The sequence below is a fragment of the Lagopus muta genome, chromosome 14, assembly GCF_023343835.1.
Source record: "Lagopus muta isolate bLagMut1 chromosome 14, bLagMut1 primary, whole genome shotgun sequence".
NCBI classification, from domain to species: domain Eukaryota; kingdom Metazoa; phylum Chordata; class Aves; order Galliformes; family Phasianidae; genus Lagopus; species Lagopus muta.
In genome coordinates this window covers 13,162,797-13,185,664 of record NC_064446.1, presented here as the reverse complement: position 1 = coordinate 13,185,664, position 22,868 = coordinate 13,162,797, and the positions used below count along the sequence as shown (strand labels likewise).

At 49.3% G+C, this 22,868-nt stretch overlaps 1 protein-coding gene across 1 annotated transcript in view; it reads right to left on the bottom strand.

The window, feature by feature from the left end:
• Nucleotides 1-22,868, bottom strand: part of MGAT4B (alpha-1,3-mannosyl-glycoprotein 4-beta-N-acetylglucosaminyltransferase B) — a 36,554-nt gene that overhangs the window by 3,102 nt on the left and 10,584 nt on the right. Inside the window, exons 2-10 of the mRNA XM_048960555.1 lie at nucleotides 10,079-10,258; nucleotides 9,251-9,391; nucleotides 8,188-8,321; nucleotides 6,542-6,588; nucleotides 4,475-4,588; nucleotides 4,027-4,102; nucleotides 3,352-3,466; nucleotides 2,476-2,606; nucleotides 73-180 (exon numbers count right to left, since the gene is read on the bottom strand). Coding sequence (XP_048816512.1) covers nucleotides 73-180; nucleotides 2,476-2,606; nucleotides 3,352-3,466; nucleotides 4,027-4,102; nucleotides 4,475-4,588; nucleotides 6,542-6,588; nucleotides 8,188-8,321; nucleotides 9,251-9,391; nucleotides 10,079-10,258 — 1,046 coding nt within the window. The remainder of the gene's footprint in view (nucleotides 1-72; nucleotides 181-2,475; nucleotides 2,607-3,351; nucleotides 3,467-4,026; nucleotides 4,103-4,474; nucleotides 4,589-6,541; nucleotides 6,589-8,187; nucleotides 8,322-9,250; nucleotides 9,392-10,078; nucleotides 10,259-22,868) is intronic.

The following is a 22,868-nucleotide window of genomic DNA, read 5'->3' as shown; positions in this document are numbered from 1 at the left end:
CACCATCTAATCTGTCTGCAGTAGCAGAGGGGATGTCTCCACTATGGGGGTCAGAGACTGCTCAGTACCCACCTTCAGCTTTTGGATCTTCCCAGCCAAAGAGGAGTGGGTTCCCACGTGCTGGAAGAGCGAGGGCTTGAAGCGGATCCTCAGGTTTGCCTTCTGCCTGTCGCAGTGCTTCTGAAATGGGAAAATCCCCCATGTCACCACCTCACGTGCCAGCTTCCAGCATCAACAGAGGAACCCCTGAGGGAATGACTGATCTCAGAGACACGAAGGTCACCACCAGGGTCTGGTGAGCAGCCGGGGCTCACAGCTCACTGCCACGTTTCTCATTGCTAAGCGCATCCTGGCAAACGATGAGCAGATCTCTGGGCGATGTGAAGTAGGGACAGGCAGAGAATTCAGTTTCTTTTGTCCTTGGCTGATCTGGAAAGCCCTTTCCCTATGACTCAGAGCTCAGGATCTCTTATTTCTGAGGTGACAGTAAGTTCTGGGATATTTAGAGCCTAAGCTCGCAGGCAGCAGTCACAGTCTCATCACTGGGCAGTTTTCAGTCTATTGGCAGTTTTTGTTGGGTGCTGCCAAAGCTGTTGGCTGCTTTGTGTCCATCCCACCACGTAATGAACTCGGACGTGCAGCTCTGCTGCAGCCACTGCTCTCCATGGGGAGGGAGATGACGGGGAGGGAAAGGATAACAGCCCCAAGAGCACAGAGCAAAGCCATGAGGAGGGGAATGGCAGCAGTGGGCCTGGGCTTTCTGTGTTTTGTTCCCCTTCCTCCGACTCACCTGCCTGGCACCACTGGGTACAGTGAAAGGCGGGGGGGGTGACACTGCCACCATCCCTGAGCTGTGAGATCCTAGGCACACCCCTGTGAGCTGCCAGCAGATAATCCCCTAATCAGCTCACGTTACATCAGAAAATTAAAAGCAGCCCTGCTCATTGCCAGCGACAACAAACGCGGCCCCGCAGAGCAACCGTCAGCTCTCATCTCTGGGTGGGCAGAGAAGGGGGAAGGGGAGAGGAGGAGGCTGTGACACCTCCTGGTTTCTCCTCTCTTTTACTACTTCTGCTAAAGAGGCATTCGCTGACAGCAGCACTGACCCAGTAAAGCCAGGACTGGGCTCAGCTGGTGGTAATAAGGCCATCCTTTCACACAGCTCTGCCTCAGGTAAATCTAAAAGTAGTTTTAAAAGGAAAAGCAGGCTATATCCAGAGCAGACAAAGCACTCAGTGAAAGCTCAGGTCAAACAAACTTTCAGTCAAAAAGACAAATTCTCACTGCTACTCACTTGGTTCCGCACAGCAGGATTTACAAATGGGAGTCGTGTTTGAAAGGGAGCAGTGCTGAGTTAATCATGCAAACAGTAGGGAAAAGAAGCCAGAAATCCACATGGAAAGTAGGTTAATTTTTAAAAAGGCAACACATTTAAGAGGCTTGCAGGTTCCCCTGGGAAGCCCTCGGAGGACTCTGCCAGGCAGGAGCTGAGCAGAGCTGATGGGGCAGCGTGGTGGGACCTGTGCTGAACCAAATCTCAGGCTGAAGGCTGTAGGGAGGGGGCACAGAGAGCAGGGCAGCACAGAGTGCAGTCCCATTCCCCACTCCATCTCCACAGCCCCAACCCTGCCCAAGGGTGAGAGGTCATTGGGGGCCTGCACAGAGGCTCAGGGCTGCTCTGTCACCCAGCTCTGGCCCTCGAGGAGAAATACAATATTAGCCCCAGTGTGACTGGTTGCCCTGGCACGAGTCACCAGGTCTTTGTGGCCACCAGGTCCCTCCCAGGCTGCTGGCTCTGAGCACGCAGCTATTCTGGGCCACTGGGACTCAGCTGCTCAGCGTCTGTCAGCAGAACAGAAGCAGTGCAGAGTAAATACAGTATGCTCAGGGAGGAGGGCGGGGAGATGGCAGTGAGCTCATCTCACTCGTGCTCACCCTCGCTCCTTCTCTGCCCATCCCACTCAGTTTAGCCCCCTGCTGCTGCTGCTACAACTTAAAACACAGCCCGTGGGTGCAGGGCTTTCTGCTGCTGACTCCACAAGGCAGCACAAAGCAGGATCCAGTGTCAGCACTCTGCACCTTCCCAGATGCTGCAGTGAGATGCCAGTGTGCCGCCGGGAAGCAGGGCAGGGAGGGTCAGCTGAGGGCAGCCTGTGCAGGCTCCCTGCGGGGATGCTAAATGAGCACTGAGCCAAGGGTTATTCCAGGGTACGGTGTGGGGATGGCTGCTGTGCTGCAGGGCTGCAGGAACAGAGGGATGCAGAAAGAACGCCTTTTCAGGCAGCTGCAGAAAGGGCTGAACTCCCCCATCCTGCACTGTCCATAAGGAAGCCCAGAGGAGCAGCAAGGCTCAGTGCTAAGTCAGCCAGAACCAGAGTGCACTCACACGACCCTCCAAAGCCTCTGCAGGTACAGACCAACCATCTTTCTTCTCTCTCAGAAGAACTTTCCCTTCAGTGCAGGTTATTTACGTACCGCGTCCTTCTCAGGGTTGCAGACTTTCACCCAAAGGATGTGATCCAGCAACCAATCAATGGGTTTGTCCTTATAGAACATCAGTATGAACTCCACGATCAAGCTCAGATCCAGAGACTTGAACATTTTTCCTACAACACAAAAAAAGGGAAAAGAGAGCAGCTATTGTAATGTATTGACATTGTGTAGAATGAGAGCTGGGAAGAAAACACTCTAGAGGCTGAGATGTGGAGGTCAGATGTGTCCCTTTCTCTACATAAATGAAATAACGTGCAGCTCTGTTTTATGTACCAGTACTGTTGGCATTGCTAATACAGCTCTGGATTTAATATTCATGGCAGAATTAGAAAGCATTAGTCTCTCATAGGTCACAGCAGTACCAAAAGGTCTAAAACTCTTCCATTCAGCAGAGAGAAAGAAGGTTGAAAGTCACTCAGCCAGCTGCAGGACACATTGTTTCCTGCCCTGAAAACTGGAAGTTTTAAGCCAGTCAAACCAGGATCCAGCATAACAGATGAAGCTGCTACTGCAGCCATGTACTGCTGTTCCCAAAATAGTTCTGTGCTGATGTAAACTTCCTTTTGTACACTGTTAGGCAACACCAGAGCCAATCCAGTCTAAAAGCTACTGGTCGTGTCGAAGCCATCAGGCTGTCTGGTGAGCCTCCAACCAGGTTTATTTTCATTAAAAGCGAATGTCAGCTGTGGCTTGAGGAGCCCTTTTTCCTGTGCAAACATAGGGCTGGTTGCAAAAAATAAGGAGGAACCAAGTCCAAGGTTTTGACCGTCTCACAAATCCAACTTGTTGGACAAGAGCTGACCTTCTTACAACGCCCAGCAGGTGTTTGTGCTTGTTGGGACAGAGGTGAGACTTTACCAATAAACCCCAGCTGAGAGAACTCCAGGATCATCCACTCCTCAGAGGGCTGCTGCAAGGCAAAGTTCTTCATTGTGCTGAGATAGTTTGGTTTGGCCACGATGTCATCCTCCAGCTGCAAGAGGAAGGGACAGTCAGTGCCAGTGACACATCCAGGTTCCAGTAAGAGCCTCTCTGCAGAGTAATCACACTGTAGAGTGGAGGAAAGCTTTGGCACAGATCTAGTTTATGTTGGAAGACACTCCAAGCAGATCCTAGCAGGTAAACAAAGCAAGGGCTCCTGGTCTGACTAGGGAAGATGTCTCCCAGTCTGAAGCATTTCAGAAAACCACCTGGCCAGCCCCACACTTAGCAGCCACATCTGCCAAGCTGTGCTTCAGACACAGCAGTGTCCAGCAGCCTCTACTCCCATCAGCTGGAGGGCTGGCACCTCCCCATCGCAGGAGGAGATGATGATTACAAGATGCTCCTCCACAAGCTGTGATACACATGCAAGCAGGCTCTGGAGGGACTTGTCCCTCTGCAGCCACACACTGGTCAGGGCTTTGCTTCCCTATGGAGTGCAATCTCTGGGGTTAGCACAGCCCAGCCATGCACCGGAGTGGGTGAAACACAGAGAAGCAGAAGAACAACGGAAGATTACCATCCCCTCTCCACCCTCAGCACCAAACCTACCTGTACGTAATAAATGCCTTTGGACTGGGCATACATCATTAAAAAGCAATAGTCCAGGTTCTGCTTGGTCCTCCACCTGCAACAGACAAAGGCAATGGGAGTGCCCATCCTGCCCAGCACACTGCTGCCGCTGGGGAAGCTGGCACACAGTCGCTCCTTTTGGTCCCTGAGCCATCCATTCAGAGCTGCTACGCAACTGGAGGGCTCTCAGAACGAGCAAACCTGGGTCAAAGCCACCACCACACTGTGCTGATGGGAGTAATGCACACAAGGCAAGCCCTGCACCAGCTCATGGCCCCACACCACACCCATCCAGCTCCTGGACAACGTGAGCTTTGGGGCCTTGTGTGGGACTGCAGAAAAGCTTTCTCCCTGCTGGAGATGGAGAGGAAGATGTTGCAATTACTTAACGAAGGGTTTGCTTGCATCTAAGATCATTGATTCTTACCTGACTCTTTCCTTGGGGTCCCCAAAGGATTCCCGCAGATGGGAGAAATCAGGGTAGAAATGTGGAGAGGGGGAAATCACCTCCAGGAGACCAGAGTGGATTTCCTTTGGGAATCTGAGGGAGAAAGTCAGCTGTAAATACATGTGTGCCTCCATGCCTGATGTACCACTGCACAGACCGACTCACTGGGTAAACATCAAGCCACAGAACCAAACAGAAAAGCAGCCTCTAAGATGAAACCTCCCCTAGTGCACCTCCATCCTCACCAAAGGACTCCAGGGACTGACACCCAGAAGGAAGCGTCCCGTATTTATGGCACTTAGAAAACACACAGGTCAGCTTCAGAGAGAAGGTGCTCCCTCACCCCCTCTCTGCAGGATTCAATGGCCCTGCAGACGGGCACAGCAAAGGTAGGACTTGCTGACATCACCAGCCTTCAGAGATTTTCCAAATGTGCCAGTAATTAAGAGTTGTTTTGCAGAGATTATGCTGTGCATTTCTGATAAGTTACTTAAAGCGCCGTGCTGTGCTGCAGTCAGGACAACCGGCAGGAGTTCCACCTCGTTCCCTCATGCTGATAAAATCGGCATATATTTTTCCTGTAATGTGGTTTAGAAGCCTTTAAAGAGTCAAACCCAAACAAGAAAAAAAAATCTCACTCATCTGAAAAATATGTACCTACAGAAGTGCTGCAAGCAATACCCAGAGATTGCTGAAACTGCCAGAGATAAGCGGGAAATCCAGTTATTTTTACACTGCCCTTTTCGAGAACATTTGGTGCAAGGTTGATTTCCTTTGTTTGTGCGGAGCCTGGAGGATGGGAGATGTGACAGAGGGAGAGAGAGCAGCGAGAACGCCAAAAACTTCTCCCTTAGTTTTCCCTTCTCTATTCCCTCCTGGGACCGGCAAGATTTCCAACTATTTTCAGCAGTGAAACAGAGCTGATAAAACTGCAACGAGGCAGCGACCGCCTTCACGTCCTGCAACAAGAGCTCAGCACTCCCTGTCCCCACACCACCTCCATTCCATTTGGAAGAAAAATAAGTGAAGTGAATGGGGGTGGGGACAGAAATAAAACCATGAGGCCAATTAAAGTTGCAGGCCATCCGCACAGAGCGCTCGCTGCAGCAGCGGCCAGCAATTCCATCAGGATACAGCAGACAATCGGCCCATTATCCCCGCTGCGTGCGTCCCGCAGCCAGCAGGCAGGAGGAGGGAGAGCTGCCAGCTTCTGCACAGCAAGATGGAAGGCTCTGTTTCAGCTCTGCTCCCAGGGCCGGCACACAGCCCTCCGGCTCCGCTCGGGGCGCTCATCCCAACCCCTCGCCCATCATTGGCTCGGGGATACGCTGCCCTGCAGAGCCTCCTTCTTGTGGTTGCTGCCATCCTTTGGAAACATGCAAATGCAGGAGACGGACCGTGGGCAGAGCCTCCTCGTTCTCCATCTTTTCCTTCACCTCTGAGCTCTGGCACTGTTACCGCCTGGCCTGGCTTGCAGTCAATGATCCGCTGCTGGCTTCTGCCCTGATAGCACTGAAAAGCCACTAAGGCTGCAGGACGTAAATAGCAGCTAGGGAGAGAAAAATGTAACTATCACCTAGGACATGAGGAAAGCAAACCAGTGGGAGCAGGAGGAACACCAAACGTGCATTTTGAAGGCACTACAGCATGTGGATGTGCGTAGGTACCGCAGTGCCCAGCTGCTCTGACTCACAGAGCAGGCAGAGGGCCACTCAGGTACAGCAACAATTGCCAGGATTACTGTAAATCTAAATAATCCTTCTTCTTGCAATGCCAAAGCACAGAAAGAGCAAAGACAGAACAGCGTAGCCTTGCGTGCTGAATACTTCAAGCACACAGCAGACTACTGGAAGCTACATATGGGACACATTTTGGAACAAGAACTGGAAGCAGCAAAAGCAAAGACAATGCAGAACTGAAGAACAACAAACAAAGCAGAGAACAAGAAGAAAGGGGCGCAGAAAGACATGTATTCTGACTTGAAGAAGCTACCCCTGCCCCGCGGCAGGAACAGCCCAGGCCCATGCAGTCACTCCAAGTGCTTACAAGTTTTTGATATTTTCTGCCACTCCGGCTGTGTACTGCGTGTCCGTCTGAAAACAGAAGTTACACAGTGTTAGATCACTCAGCCCCAGCTTGTGCTGCCCCGTGTTTGAGAAATCACCTTGCATACACCCTGGGCACGCTGTCAGCATCTCCACGTTATCCTCCTTTAACATGCATCCCCCCATCTCACACCCAGCGCAACCCCCGCTGTGACAAAGCCCTCCTCTGAGGTGAACCCAAGCCATCACACCCAGACCACAGCAGACAGTGCAGGATCCCAAGCTCTGTGCCCTCCCAGCTCTCCAGCACTGCCTGCACTCTGCCCACACCGTGCCTCTGCATGAAGCGATAAACGCTGTCTGCAGCTTGTTTCATACGTGCCAGCTTTCATCCAAACAACGCTCGGCAGAAAAGGATCTCCACCCCTCTTGTGAAAAGCACGGGATTATTTACGTGCCTGCAGTTTCATTTCAAGTTCATTTCAACACTTTTCTCCCCAAACCAACAGTTTGTTCGCAGAGCTCAACCTGCGGTGGTTTGGAGGCAAAGGTCAGTGGCACTGCAGGGCTCTATCTGGGAGTGAGATAAGTGCTAAGCAGGGACAGGCACGGGACACAAAGCATCTGACCAAGAAAACACCAGCAGGAGCAAAGGGCAGGAGACCCAGGAGCAGAAACGTGCGTGTTTCCTGGTGCCTGCATTGTTCTGGGCAGTCACATGCACCACGGGACCAGGATGCGGGTGGATGTGTGGATGCAGCACTGGGGTCGTTGTCTTGGCGCCAGGAGGAGGTGACACGAGCAATGCAGGGATGTGACACCAGTGAGGCTGTGCTGGAATGGCGACAAGGGAAGATTTTCTCAAGGGAACAAAGCTCCCATTCCCAAAAAAGGGCTCTGGCTCTGTTATGGAGTTACCAGTCAGGGGCCGAAGAGCCAAACACTACTCAAAATGTCAAACCACGAGGAAAGAGGCATCAAAACCAGGCATTTATCTTTGAGCTGCTCCCTCTACCATCATGCCACTGAGGTTTATCGTTCTCAGTGGATTTCTGAAAATTAAGACAAATGCATTTGGGGCTCACAAAAATAATCCTGAGGGGAAAGCTGGTGAGAAAAATAACCATCTAAACCCACAGATAAAAGCAGCTCTTGTGGATTAATGTATCAAGGCTTTTTAGCCCCCGGATTCCGCAACTGATTCTGGACTCCGACATGAGTGTAAAGCAGCATATTAGTCTCAGACAAAAATAAATGGGCTCTTGATAAATAAAAGGGATCTGGAGTGAGGTTAGGGCCCTTTTCAAAGAACAGCTGAGAAACAAAGCTGCTGTGGGGGGGGGCTGAGAGCCCCCTGAAATGCGACCATGAGGCTGCTCCAGCTCAGTTTGGGAACAATCACTCCAGCACTCTTCCAGAGGTAGCAAGACACAGACAACGATAAAATCACGCATCACACAGCAGCTGCTGACGTGAGACATTTGTGTGCTCACACCCTGGCCTCCCTACCGCTTCATTTTGGGCAGGATGCATCTTCTGTTCCTGGCAAAGGCTGGGCTCATCTGCCCAGCCAGAAGACCAGGCCCACAAACACGTGGCTGTATTGTTTGGCACCAAGTGGGACCACCAGGCCAAGCTCCATCTTACCTCAGCAATGAGGACAACGATGACCGAGTCCTCCTTCTCCTGCTGCGTGAGCTCAGAGATGAGGGAGCTGAGGGTGTCCGTAAGGTAGGAATGCACCTCCCGCTTTACGCTGGGGATTCCCATCACGACAGACACTGCCCAGGGCCAAGAAGAGATTTTAGAAAGAGGCCACGCCGGACAAGATGTTCTTCTCAACTCCCATGACCACCCCGTGGTTCACCCAGTACAGGCCAGCAGCAGCCTGGTGCAGCCATGGCAGGGCACCCACTGCGGTCAGGTGCTCGCACAATGGCTGGGACTGCTGTCCTCACACTGCTTGGACTCTGCGGGCATCTGTGGGGACGGTGAGCTGTGCTGATCCTCAATTTTGGAAATCTGGGGCATCAAGGTGGACAAAGCCACAAGCAGCCTGGCTGTCCCTAATGCTGGGCGGATTCCATTAGCAAACAAACCTGGCTTTGTACTCTTTTCTGAAAAGCAGAAAGGAACTGGAGGTTCTTTCTTTTCTCCCCTAAAAACTTAGGAAATGCCCCAAACTCTCCCTGCCCAAGGTCCTTTCCGGCATGTGAAAGGCAACTTCAAGAGCACCCTTGTTCTCCAAAGCACTCCTATGGCCAGAAGCACCTTGGCTTAAGAGGAATCAGTCAGCTGCTTGGGTTTGGGTTGAGATTTGGGAGCAGGGGAGGAAATGCTTAAGAACCCAAGTCCTGCTCTGGATGAGATTTGTTTCCTAACACAGTTTAGAGTCTCCATGAACTGTGCTTTAATCTGACTACCTTGTAGGCAAAGCCTAGAGCACTCCAGAGATGGAAAGCAGCAAAAACCATCTGAGAGAAGCACTGAGAACCCTTTGTGAGCACAGACATCCCCATTACTCTCTGGCACGCAGATGCTCTGTGGCTTACCCACCCCGTGTGCTGCAGCACCAAGGAAGCTCACATGATACATGCAGCTGTTCCTCCAGTCCTGCTCATCTCCGCAGCGCAGCCAGGCCCGGAGGAAAAGGCAGGGGCAGGCACCAGGTGAGAGGAAGAGCACTAAAGCAGCACTAATTCCCATTTACCTCCAGTGCGCCCCTGTCCCACATGCACGGCTGGCTGCAGACTGTTCTCCTTTGACAGCAAATGTGGCAAATGATGGAAGATGGTGGGAAGGTGCAGCACATTCTTGTTGGTGATATTCCACAGTTTTAACTTGGTTTCGTCTTAAAAAGGAAAAGGGAATCAATATGCAAGGAATGGTATGTAGGAAGAGACTGCAAGGCAAAAAGCCTTTTTAGAGCAGCCTGGCCACCCGAGACTACTGCTGGGTTATAAAAAATGAGGCCAACCTTTAACATGCTACCACAAACCCAATTAAAGTTCAGCAGGAGCCATGAGGGCCTTGAAGAACTTCCAAAATATTTGGGAAGGAAGGGGGAGAATGAAGATCAAATGAAGGCCAAATCGGATCTTTCCAGGGAGATCCAATTTTCTTCAACTGAGCAACTTAAAAAAAAATGAAGAAATAAATTGGCAAAGGGTGCTCAGCCAGTCTAACTCCTTCCTCTTCCCTGTCTCCAGATACCCACTACTTTCCATATGCATTCAGTACAGCCACAGGAAACGGCACATGTGACTTGCAAGAAAAAAACTTAGAAGCAAGCAAGTTGGCAAATATCACTGGCAGAGGCAATCACAATGTTCAATGATGCATACATACCTGCAGTTAAACAAGAGTTTAAGAGTTCCCAAGCCTATTGCATTAAATAACAATAAAAACCAACAAACACCTCTGAACTCCACCGTTTGCTGGTGCCGGGAGGAAGAAGAGCACCGTCCTACCTGCACACACACCTCTCTACCTCCTCACTAGCAACCTCCAAACCATCTCCTCTGCTCCTGCTATTCACCAGATAGGCTGCTCCAGGTGCGGTTGATGTCTCGCAGGGCCTGCTTCTCCGAGACAGCTCTCTTGATCTCCTCCAGTACCAGGTTCAGCTCCTTGGAGCGCTTCAGGCTCTCCTGCTCGGCTGCATGCAGTCGGTCCCGGAGAGCCAGGAACTCCCGCTGGTAGATGTCCACAACGTCACCTGCAGATGGCAAAGAGAGCATTATGCTTCCTCTGTGCTGAAAGGATGCAAAAGTGAAAGCAGTCATCCCTTCCATATCTCCAAACTAGGATTTATGGAGCTGTGGTCTATCATGCACTAATCTGTTATGGTGGAAAGAGCTGGTTGATACACAAAGCATAGTTGATACATGCACAGAAGAAAGTCTCTGATACACAAAACAGCGTTTCGTACAAGGATACACACGTGCTTTGTGCTACCATGTCGGCTGCGAGAGCTCTGACAGTCTGCAGGAACTTTCAGCTGCAGAGCCACAATGTAAAAGCTGCTTCCCTTTCTCTCTTTAACTTGGGTTCTGGTCATAGAGAATAATGACCTGACGTTGTGTGACCAAAGCATGGAGCAAAAATATGTTGTGTGTTAGTTCTTCTTTGCTCTACACTCAGTTGCTTGCATTAGTTTTAAGGAAAATATTATGCATCTCTGCAACACCAGAAGTTGGGGTGTCAGTTGGCAATGACAGGAGTGAGCAGCAAGGACCAGGAGTTGAGTAAAAAAGAACTGGAAGTATTGGGGTTGGTGACTTGGTAAAACAACGACAAAACCAAGAAACACAAATATTTCCAATTGCCATGCTCCTTGCTTGGGTTGCCTTATTGTAGAAAAATGAGTTTAAGAGTGAAGGCTTTGGGCCTGAGAGTTGGTCTCCAAGAGAAGACGCCGCCGGGACCTTCAACTGCCAGCCCTGATGCTATGGCAGATGGCACCCCAGGAAAGACCCCAAAATTCCCTCACAAGGACTGCTCCAAAAGGACCATCTATCAGCAGGGTGAGCAGAAGCCAAATCTTGGGCTCACAGGGAGGGAACCAGCACCGCACACCCAGCTGTGCAGGGGACACAGCAGCTGCAGATGGCCTGCAATGAATAACTGGGGCAAAGGCAGCAGCACCACAGGGGCCCTCGCCAGATGGCACACAGCATCTCCAGGGAGAAAGAGCTGCCAAGTGATTGAGTGGATTTTATATTGCTCAGCCATAGTGGCTGCAGACAGGATGCTTGTCATTGTGGGAATGGCAGGCGCAGGCATACCACAAAGTTCTGCCCACAGCACGGAGCAGACAAACAGACAGCTGCTCCTACTCCCACAGGGTTTTACTCAGCCCTCCCCATCTTCTTGCCACCTGCAGCCAGCCCTGAGCTGTGGCATCCCTCCCACGGTGCGTGTGAGCTGCGGTGATGCCAGCAGGTGAGCAACCTTGGTTCTGCAACCTGTATGGATAAGGGGATCTATAGGAGGAGCAGAGTCCAACACAAGAAGCCCCCTACCCAGCCCCATGCTGGCACTTGCCAAGGCTGCCTCAAGGCAGAGTCCCAAAGGGATCCTAAGGACAAAACCAATTACAGTCATCTTAGTGCTCCTAAATGAGGCAGAACAAAGCCTGTGGCAATGGTGGCTGGGATGCTAATATCAATGCAAGTGTTTGGATACGCACCTTAAGGAAGCATAATAAAAATAATATATATAAATGAGTAACTTCTCAAGGGCAATAAAGCTTTTTATTGCCAAACAACACCTTCCCAGCCTGCCCTTTTTAAACAATAAAACAACTGAGTGCCTCCATCCATAACTAACTATACAACATCTGGCAGCAGAGTTGGTTAGCTATTGATATACTTTTCTGGGCCTTTTTTTACCCCATTATTAATGCAACTTGTGTGCTCAGTACACATACACTTTCACCTCTAGTCATTCATATGTTTTCAGTGAGGTTAGATTTTACAGAACTACACCAGAACACAGCCAGAAGAGCTAACTCAACCAAAAGCACTGCACTGGAGCCAGCGTGAATGGAAACAGTTACACCAACTGCACTGAGGATTTCTATTCTGGGGTCCACGAGCAAATAAAAAAGGGTGTTTTGAAGATCAAACATGCCTAGCTCCAAAGCACAGGGTTTCCAAGACAACAACACTTCCAAGTCAAGTTCTCTTTAATGCTTTTGCCTAAGAGAAACTCCCCCCCCCCATGGGGCCTCTTCCCCACAGTCCTTACAGACTCACTGCCCATCCCCAGGCACGCGCCCGCACAAGACTCCATCGACCTCTGGAGCTCTCTGCATTACTGCAAAGTGCTGGGAGATAGGGAAGGAGGAGAGGAAGGCAATCCCATCTGGTTGCTGCTCTGTCTGACACGGGCGACATGCAGGGGGCACAAACAGAACCAGTCCTTCCTTTATCCTGAGTGATACTGCTCCCAGTACCTAGGGGCTTAAAGGAAAAACATGGCAACCCCCAGCATGAGGGGCTGCTGCAGGAATTTAAATCCACTCCACAATGAGTCAGACCTTAACCTGACGGTAGCTCCCATCTGTAAGAACACACCTCTAAGCCCTTACATTGTCCATGGTTAGGGGTTTTCATGCTCCTATCTTTAAATACTAGGAGCAAACCTTGCTTCCCCTCCTCACTCGATGCTGGTCTCCTCTGCGCTACCTGGAGCAGAGCATGGGGCTTTGCGCTTAATGGCTTTTTCCAGAGTGCTGCACTTCGTTTGTGTCAGACTGCGAAGGGAAATGTCACTGATTATTCAGGCACTAATGACCTGCCCACTGATGCCAAGAGCTGTACTTTTCATTAGGCAGCAATGGTGATGTGCAGTCAACCATTTGCTGCTTTTCTGGCTAATGGTTGGAAGTGAAATTGTATTTGTTTCCAGTGCTCTTGTCCTATGATGTGTTAGCAGGCTTTCCATTCTTTAATTAAAATTTCATGAGATTTGAAAGCTGATCGATTGTGACCAGTTACAGTGACAGCTTGAGACACAGCCTGTGGTGGGCACACAGCTTCCCCTGGATTCCCAGTAACACCATTTTGCACTTAGAATCATCAAATCAGTAAGGCTGGAAAAGACCTCTAAGATCATCTACTCCAATCATCCTACCACCTATCCATACCACCAATATTGCCCACTGACCACGTCCCTCAGTGCCATGTCTCCATGGTCGTTGAACATCTCTGGGTATGGTGACCCCACCACCTCCCTGGGCAGCCTGTTACAATGCATTACTACTCTTTTGGAGAATAATTCTTTCCTAATATCCAATCTGAGCCTCCCCTGGAGCAACTTAAGGTCATCACCTCTTGCTCTGTTGCAGGACAGACCTGGCAGACCCAGCTCTTTCAAAGCAGTACTTCTAGTGCTTGCAGATGACACTGTCAACCCAGTGCCCTGCAAACAACACCTTTCACACCACACCACACTCAGTATCTGCACTCAATGCTTCTTCAGAAGCAGTTTTCAGGCACAGGCTGCCAGGCCATTCACCAACTGGCTGCATGCATGGCAGTACACAAGCCTCTGGGCAGCTGCTGGCAGAGCTTGGCCAATGGCTGCACCCTGGGCTCTATTTTCTCCCTAAGGTTTGGTCTTGATCTGGGGCAGCACCTCCAAAGGTCTGGTTCTGATCCAAGGCCCCCAGCTGATACACTGTTGGCTTCCCAAAGGCTACTGTCCATCCAAAATGGCGCCCACTTCTGCCCATCCAAAATGGCGCCCACTGCCCACAGAGGAATTCTCTGCTTTTGTGGCTCTGTCCCTACTGAAGTGACAAGGAGGCGAACCAGGCCTTGCTGCGGAGGCAGGGGCTGAGGTGCCCACGTCCGCTCTGCTTATCCACTTGCAGTTTTTGAATCAAAGCAAAAAGCCTAATCTGGGTCTAAAGCAGCAGATGGACACAAAATGAGGCCAATGCCGTAAAGCCGCCACTTTGCAGCCTCTCAGGGTCACTCACTCATGTGCACACAGATACAGTCAGGAGTTCTGTAATCCTCAATGCCGTGCTAGTCTCTCAAATCTTTGCTAGCTGGATTCTCCTCTCATTAGGAAGACCTTTGAGAGACTTTGTTTAAAAACTAGAAACAACTCCCAGCCTCTAATCTGTTTATCTCTGTGAAAACTTGGCTTCAAGAGCACAACGGCGCGTTTTGACCCTTCTGCTGCAATCAACACACACGTCAGAGTTTCCATGGATGGAACAGCCAAAAGAAAGCACAGTCCTGGGCTCACAACACAGAGAGAGAGATAGAGCAGAAAGCCAAACTTTCCGTGTAAAAACCATCAGGCACAGCGAGCACCCGGCCTCGATGGAGCGCCCTCGGCCCTGCACGATGATGGGCGATTTGCTGTTTTGATGTTTAATGATTTATATAATGCTGGCGCTGCTCCACGCATTACACTCTAGATTGCCCCAATTGAATCACAATGTTCATGAGGTATTTGCTAAGGGAATGCCACCAGACTGTTAACGTGGACACAAGGAGATGCTGTGCTGTATTGGTGAGTTTGGTTCAGCCTCTGGGATGCAGCAAAGGCTGGGGCAGCGCACAGGGACCAGCATTAATTCCACAATAAACATTTCATACACTGGAAAGCTAAATTTTGCCATTTGGCTATGGAAGGAACAAACCATCAACAGAACCCCAGAGCAACCCCAGAAGCCACAGGGAAGAGATTGCTGGGCTGTGTGGAGCTGCAGGTGACAGCTGTTGCTAGCCCACAGGGAAGGATGGCAAAAATACCAACTTGTACAGCAGGGAGGGAAAGAGAGAGTTCAGCAGCCAAAATACCCCTGGCTCCATCCTGACAAGAAAAGCAAGCATCCCAGCATCCTCACACTGCAAACACAAGTCCATCATGCAGCAAACGTTATGTGACACTTGCAGCATCACTGTGCACTGAATCACCGGGGCACTGAGTCTCAATGGGCATTTTGCAGCTACTGCTTATAAAAACGCACTTCGACTTTCTTTGTTCATTTCACATTAGCGCTGCTGTAATTTGTGGTTAATATCAAGTCACAAAGCACCATAGAAAGTCATTAGTACCACTGGAAAGGTCGTTATTATTATTGGGAAAACAGCTGCAGGTGCAGAGGAGGAGAACTGCTCACATTTCTGATCCTGCTCTGAAAACAAACAGCTCCTTCTACAACTCAGTTTTTTTGCTTTCAAAGTTCTAAGCAGTAATTCAGGGATGGGCAGGTTCCCTGCTGCATGTACAGTGGCCCATATCCGGATGGAGAACACTGAAATCCCACTCCCCACAAGGGGCACACATCCCTGGAGGGATACAGGTGAGGATGCAGAAGTTCAGCACTAATGAACCACACTGGGATGCACACATATGGGTACCAGCAGCCATCAGACCGTTCTCCTGCACCTGCAGAGCCCTTCTGTCCCCACTGCTCAGCTCTGTGGGTGAGCCACACTGAAAGAGATAAAAAGCCCCACAAACAGTGCATCCCCTGGGTTTTGTCATAAGGCAAAGCGAGGAAATCTCTGGCAGGCATAAGCCAGCATCAGATTCTGCAGAAGAAACCAGCTCCTCGGTTTGTCTGGGATTTTATCAACTTGTCCTAGGGATTTAATGAGACAGACACATCAGCTGGCAATTTGTTATGCTGCAAAACAGCTGAGGAAGAGAAGGAAGGAGGCAAATAGTGCTATTGATCAGAAGAGAAAGAACATGGTATTAGGCAGTGAATTTTCATCGCAGCAAAAGGTTCAAGAGGAGGCCATCAGGTTCAGTGTTAAACCTCCTGTCTCTTAGATTTAGTAAGGATCTGGAGAAAGAGATGAATTTGCAAAGTAGCAAAATACAGAAACAACACAGAGATAAGTTCCTCAAAGCCCTAAGCCAACCAAATGACTGGGAGAAAAGGCAACAAAATGAAAAATTAACACCAAAGCTGACAGATGCAAATTAATCGGGGAGGAGAAGGGAGTCGAGGTATTTTTCAGGCAGTTCCTAATTAACAGTATTAACTGAGAGGGAGATTGGAGCTTCAGAACATCTTGGTGCTGCTCTGCAGGTAGCAGCAACCCTGAGAGAGAAGGGATGGAGAGGGAGGCAAGGAAGATGTTGGTCTGCTCAGAGAACGGGATGGGGAATAATAGCACGAAGATTATAACGTTATTAAAATGATGCTGCCTAATCCCAGAATAGCCTTCACCTCCTCTGAAAAAGAGTATTATTACAGACTTAAAAGGGGCTTTAGAAGAAGGTGATGAGAATGATCAAAGGGCTGAAAAAACCCTGCTCTGCGAGGAAAGAAAAAATATATGAGATTATTCATCTTGCAACTGGCATAATAATAGGGCTCATGATGAAAAGCATATAAAATAGAGTGATATAATGAAAATATATCACATAGACTTTCATTCTCCATGCTTGAAACTACAGGAATAAGCAGCCATTCGATTCAAATATTGTTAATTTCAAACTGACAAAAAGGAAATGTTTTGTGGGGAAAAAAAAAAAAAAAAGTATATCTCCAAACTTACTGCCATAGAAAAACAGCAAAAGGGAATTTAAAGAAAGTGCCAGACCTGGCAGTGCCCCTCATCGTCCCATGGCATGGAGGGATGTCTCCAAATTGCTGCACCTCTTCTCCCACACCACAACTTAATTAGGAACACTGCAGCTTTCTTCTTCAAAGTGAAGCTAATTCATTAGCAATCTAATTATTTACCTGTGTAGCACAATACAGCTTTCGAAGCATTTTCTCTCAAATGGAAAGCAAGGGCTTTGTTCTCATTGTTTTTTTTTTTTAATACTCTCTATTTGACTGGGGAATAAAAACATGCTGAAAGTGAACAAAATAAGGCATTATAGAAATCATGGGTCATTAAACCTCCAAATAATTGCAGCTCCACAGGATTTTTAAGAGGACACATCACACTTGGGCATGGAAAGCAACCCAAAGGGTTCCTGGAATGCCCTTCCCTCTGTATGGCACAGCCAGCATGCAGAACGCCCTGGGATGTGTGCTGCTCCTGTGCATGGGAATGCTCCTGCAGAAATCCGCATGGCCACCCCACACACAGCAGAAGCCCTGGCACAGGAGGCTTCACAAATACCATGTGCAAGAGAAACCTGCTTTGCTCCCACTGCTTGCAACCTCTGGGCTGCACTGCTGCCCCTCCTGCCTTGTTCTCACCGCAGGGCCAAAGCCAGGGAGCGCAATCCCATGAGACATCCCCAAAGAGTGCAAGCGTGCAGGGCTGTGTCCCTATAGGTGCCTTAAAGAAACAGAAACACGGAGCAGAGCTAATGCCTCACAGCCTAACAGGAAACCCCGTTTTATTACAACCTAATGGTGTTATTAATGAAACACAGACCTCACTCCACCAAAACCCACGCAGCCTGCTCCGTGCCGCAGCGCTAATGGCTCCGCTTCCCGTTCGACAGGAATGCCTCCAAGAAGGCAAGCTGATCTTTGCAAAGGTCACTGTGTTAATCATCGTGCCCTTTCTCTAGCAGCCGCTGTCGCTAATTGCCTGTGAAGGAGTCGAGATGAAATTCTTGTTAATCCTCCTCCCAACATCACTACAACTCAACATCATCATCATTCCCTTGAAACAACTGTAAGCAGTTGATGGGCCCACAAGACGCGGACCGAGAGGGTGAAAAAAGCAGCTCATCTCTGCAAACTGAAGGCTAACGTGGTGATAAGCAGCAGGAAGTGTGGGGACAGTTGTGCTTCCCCAGCTCCTGCTAGGAAGGAGCATCGCAGCCATCGCTGTGCGCCGCAGCCTCAGAACAGCCGAGATCCTGGAGCACGGGGAGTTTGTTTAATCAATAACATATGAAGCTTCTGGCACAGTCGAGCATATGAAAGAATTTTACAACAGCAAAATAAAGCACTGCTGTGTTATAAATCAGAGAACACATATGGAAAAGTTAAAGGGATGTACTAAGTCGCAGAGATATCAAGGAAATCACAGAAGTTCTGGCTGGAGTCCCTGGCTCCATTTGTGCTAAGAGCAGTGAACTTCAATGCAAGTCAGGTTTTACTGCTTTTTCCAAAAGAGAAACTCATTTGCAATGTGTGCAACTGTATTAGAGTGAAAGGATAGTGAGAGCACTTCCTTTGCTCCGCTGTCTGTCCACATACATCGAACTTCTGGTCTACCTATGGACGCACAAACAGATCCCTGTTTCCCTATGGTACCAATGCCTGACCAGATCACGGCTGTGCCTTTGGGCAGCAGCAGATTTTAAAGCCTCTCATCCTGATCACGCGATGAGCCGATCTGCATCGCATTTTGTTTCAGCTCTCTTCAGTAATTTGCAGAATGCTTCAAATAAAACTCATAGAGAGCCTCTTAAAAATTATTCAACATCAATATTTGAAATATTTATCCCCCAGGGTGCAGGCTCGTAACACGAGCACATAATGGGGTGCATTTTCCTCTCTCCAGAGACAAAACAAGACATTGCCATTAAATAGCACACTTAGACCAGCTCTAAGCGTTGATGCTATGTGAGGTCTCCCGTTTCATCTCATATGCAAGGATAACTCCTGGGAAGAACAACATACCGCTAAAGGAAGACCTGCTTCTCGCTTTCCACATTCAGCAGCCAAGAGAACACAAGGAAGGGTTATCCAGCAATGCTGACACCCATCCCACAAAGTCACAGCAGCCAGAACAGAGTGCAAAACACCTTTTGTAACCACGTCCCGGAGCTGTAACCTGCAGAAGTTCTGTTCTTCCTTACAACCACGCCAAGTCAGGGGTACCTCCTGCAGCCCTGGACTGCAAGACCACAGTGTCAGTGCTTCACTTCACAGCTATTCCTAAAGTGCTGTTCAGCCCTGGCTTTTGTAAGCAGCCACCTCATGCTCTCCATGAGCGGAGGTGCACTTCAGGTATCTCATTTCCTTACAACACCTATTTAAATGCATCCGTTTTTTCAGCATTTCACACACGGTTACCTTTACTGGTGGCATACAGAAAGCAGCACTAATTGCTGTGAGGGCTGCTGTGGCTCAGCTTTCCAGACTTACACCCAGAGGGAAGCTGTGCTGCAGAAAGATTCAGCTTGACATGTTCACCTGATGCAAGGGTGCCCCAGCTTGAGGAGGAAAGCAAGAGACAGTGCCTGAGCCCATGGGGGTAATTTTCCATGACAAAATCATGGCTGCAGTTGGCAGAACATAAGCACTGGGAGCTCAGTTCTAGCCCCTGTTTCCTCTGCACCAAGAGGTTCAGTGTTGCTATGATGCCTGGGAGGCATTTCTGTACTTGTATCCTTTAGGGACCCTGGGTGCATCCCGATGCTGCTGCAGCAATGGTCCCTCAGCTCCGTTCCTGGTGCTGCCAGCTGTCAGCTGAGCACACAGAGAAGTTCAACAGATGCTTCATCCTCTGGAGGCGTCCATAAAGAACTCACCCCAGGTTCATGACTCATCCTCATGCCCAGCTTCCCAGATCAGCTTTGTCACCCAGCATTGCTGACTGCAGTGTGCCGCTGCAAAAAACCTAACCCAATTTTCTCAAACCTTGAGAACAGGCAGTGGAAGTTGTGCTGGTAAGCTGCAGAACCAGCACCAGGGCAGCAGGTAGGGGAGCTCCATCCCTGCAGGGCGAGGATAAACCTGTGGCCACTGGGAACAACTGGAGTGGAGGCAGCAGGACAGCTTCCCAAAGGATCTCACTGCTAAGCTGGAGAGCCTTGAAAAAGCAGAAAGTAGGAACTGTAACAGCATGAGGATGTACACAGCTACGGATGGATGGCCACGTCCAAAGCCTGCTTACAGCGGTGCTGCTCTGGCAGCCTTATAAATCACTGCCCCTAAAGAAGTGCCTTGTTTTTCTGTAGGGAGACAGAATAAGCCTGCAGCTCATTCCCTGGATGTGCCTTCCCCTGTCGCATTCAGGGGGTGGCACGCAGCAGCCAGCAGGGCACCAGTGTGCTGCCATAGCCTCACACACCTGCAAAGACAAACACATTCTTTAACAGCAGACAGGAGGCTGAGGAACGGAGCCGTAAGAGTGTACTGCTGCACATGAAGGGAAATTCATTCTGCTGCTAACGCCTGTAACTTCTCCACTGAGAGCAATGGGCATCGCCAGAAAAAGAGACAGCGCTCCAGCCTGTGCTGACTGATCCCTGAGCCTGTGCTGGGTGCACAGCTGGCAACACAGAGCTCTTTGCCCTCCCCAGGCCTCGAGCTGACACAAAATGCCCATGTTTTAATAGCGAGTGATTAACCATCAGCATAAATTATCCTGATTATAATGAATTTCTCCCAAAACGGGCTTCGGCTGGGCTGCACAGCACACCCAGCTGCTCCCAGATGTGAGCTTCAGTGGGATCACCCTGGGCACGCTGTGCAACCCACACTATGGCTGCATTTCTTATTACAGACACTAAAGAGATCTGCTAGCACGGGAGCAACTCCACCCTGCTGAGCTTCTTGCTTCCATGCAGCAAGGCTGGCAACTTCAGAGCAGTTTCACAGAGTCACATTTCCAGTGCTACTGAAGTTGTCTGCTCTCGGTCTGCTGTGAACATGGCATGCTAAATGATCTGACAATAGACATCTTTCTTTTTCTCTTTTTTTTTTTCCTTCTGGAGGGATGAACAGGAGCCAATAAATAAATGAACAGGTTCATAAAGCCAGACCGTCCTCCCTCTCCCCCTCAATGTTTTTTTATGCCTCCTGTCCCCTTACAGCAGGGCGTATCTGATGGCATTTTGATGGAGGTATGCTCTCCTATTTAACAAGCAATTAAAAAAAGAATGCTACAACAGCATTCAGAAGACATAAGCATTTCCTCTGCACGCTCACAAGCATTTCCTGAGCGAGCAGCCTCACAACATGGAACACATCTAGCAACTGTGTTTTCCCACAATAATATTTTTACCAACCGTTGGCTGTCGCTGTTTTCCATTTAAGGCCATAATCCCACTGTGGGATAACCCAGAGCAGCAGATCTTCAGAGATGTAATAATTTGGGCAAAGTCCCAAAAAAGAAAAGCGTTGCAGCTATCCTTGGGAAGAAATCAGGAATGAGAAGAGAGAAGCTGGTTTCCAAGTGCTGTCACTATCGGTGTGCCACGATGGCCGGGCTCCTTTTGTTTCCAACACAACTGGATGGGTACATCAGGAGTGAACCGAGCACACACACCACGCTCTGGGCAGGACGGCAGACGTGCTGCTGGGTACTGCTGGAACCCTCTGCTGTGAGGCCCTGGGGGGACTTCATTTGGCTTCGCTGGCAATAAAAAGGACTGGCATCCTGCTCTGCAGCACTCCCATACAGAGAGATATTTCCATAGGGCACACGAGCCATGCAATTTGCGCTGTGCTTTGATGATGTAAATCAAAATTCAAGTGATGTTTACAGCACTCCTGTTGTCCCTTAAAGTTTATTTTTCTTTACTGCATGCACTCAGTGCCCGGGGTGAGGTGCTGAATCAAACTGCGCTGCCTGATGGGAAGCAGAAAGCTGGGAGATCCTCATTGGGCATCCCAGACCCATACCTCCATTAGCTGCATTAAGAACTTCAACAAATAGGCGTATACACAGCGTTACAGGAATGGATTTCAACTGAGATGAGTCCTTGGCAGGCTTACACAAGTAGAAAAGCACACGCACATAAAAACTGGGAGTTCTGCACGAGCTAATGGAGCAAGCAGCAAATAACTGGGCATGCTCTCTGGGCTCAGGGACGGTCTCCTTTACGACAGACAGTAATGCCTTGTTACAGGAGAAACAAATACAATAAAGATGAATATTCCATCTTCCCCTGGCTGCAGTTTAAGTGTTAAGCCAATACAAATTCTCAGGTTGTATTTCACGAAAACAGCTCCGCCAAAATACTGCTGGTGGTGTGGCAAAGTACATCTCACTTCATAGATAAATCCTGCAGCCTCCACAGGCAAATGTTCAAACACACTGGGCTCTATCCAACAGCCCAAGGAAGGCACAGAGTGAATTTACAACCAAAACGATCCTTCTTTTGCCACATCACTTAGCCTGGTGGTTTATGAAACGATGTTGCATACCTTCATGTGTGCTACAGGGCTCCACGGGTCCACTGGTACCTCCTGTGCTCCTTCTGCCCGTACTCTCCCCTTGCCTTCCACCTCCATTTTGAATTATTTATCATCAGGTATCACATTCATTTGCATACTCTATGAGGTGCAAAATAAATGATTAGTCATTACATATCAGCCTCTTCCAAACCATCTGTGCTGGGCTCTGCGGCAGTTTTGTTTTGCCTTCCTCTAATTCTTGGGAGGGAAAAAGAATAATCCGAGGGGAGAAATGGATTTGCTGGAAGCACACAGCAAAGCAGTCCGCAAGCTTGCTGGGAGCAAAGGTTTATTGCTCTGTTAGAGCTGTGCTCCACATCGAACACACAGGCTATCATCTTCGGTGTAATTTAACCGGCGGCACAAATTGCAAGCAGTATTGTTTCAAAGACCTTTATTTATTGATTAGAAACAAAGTCCTTATTCTCTTCCTGTTCCCTCCTTGAGTCGTGCTGATTGCATACAATGGAGAGCCATCACTTAAAGAGCCAATTAAGTCAGCTTCTCAGAGGTAATTGAATAGCTGAAGTTCTTAGTGCAATATTGTACTGCATTTCTTGATTGCAATGAAGGAAAACAAAGCAGTCAGAGCAATGAAAATTAGAGAACGAGGTACAGGTAGGAACAGCAAAATGGATGGAGCCTGTACCAATAAGGGACTGTTTTACTTCTGTGGTGGCTTCTACCCATTGCTACAGGGATGAGAAGGAGAAATCAGCTGCGGTCCTGTTTGTTTGCTGTG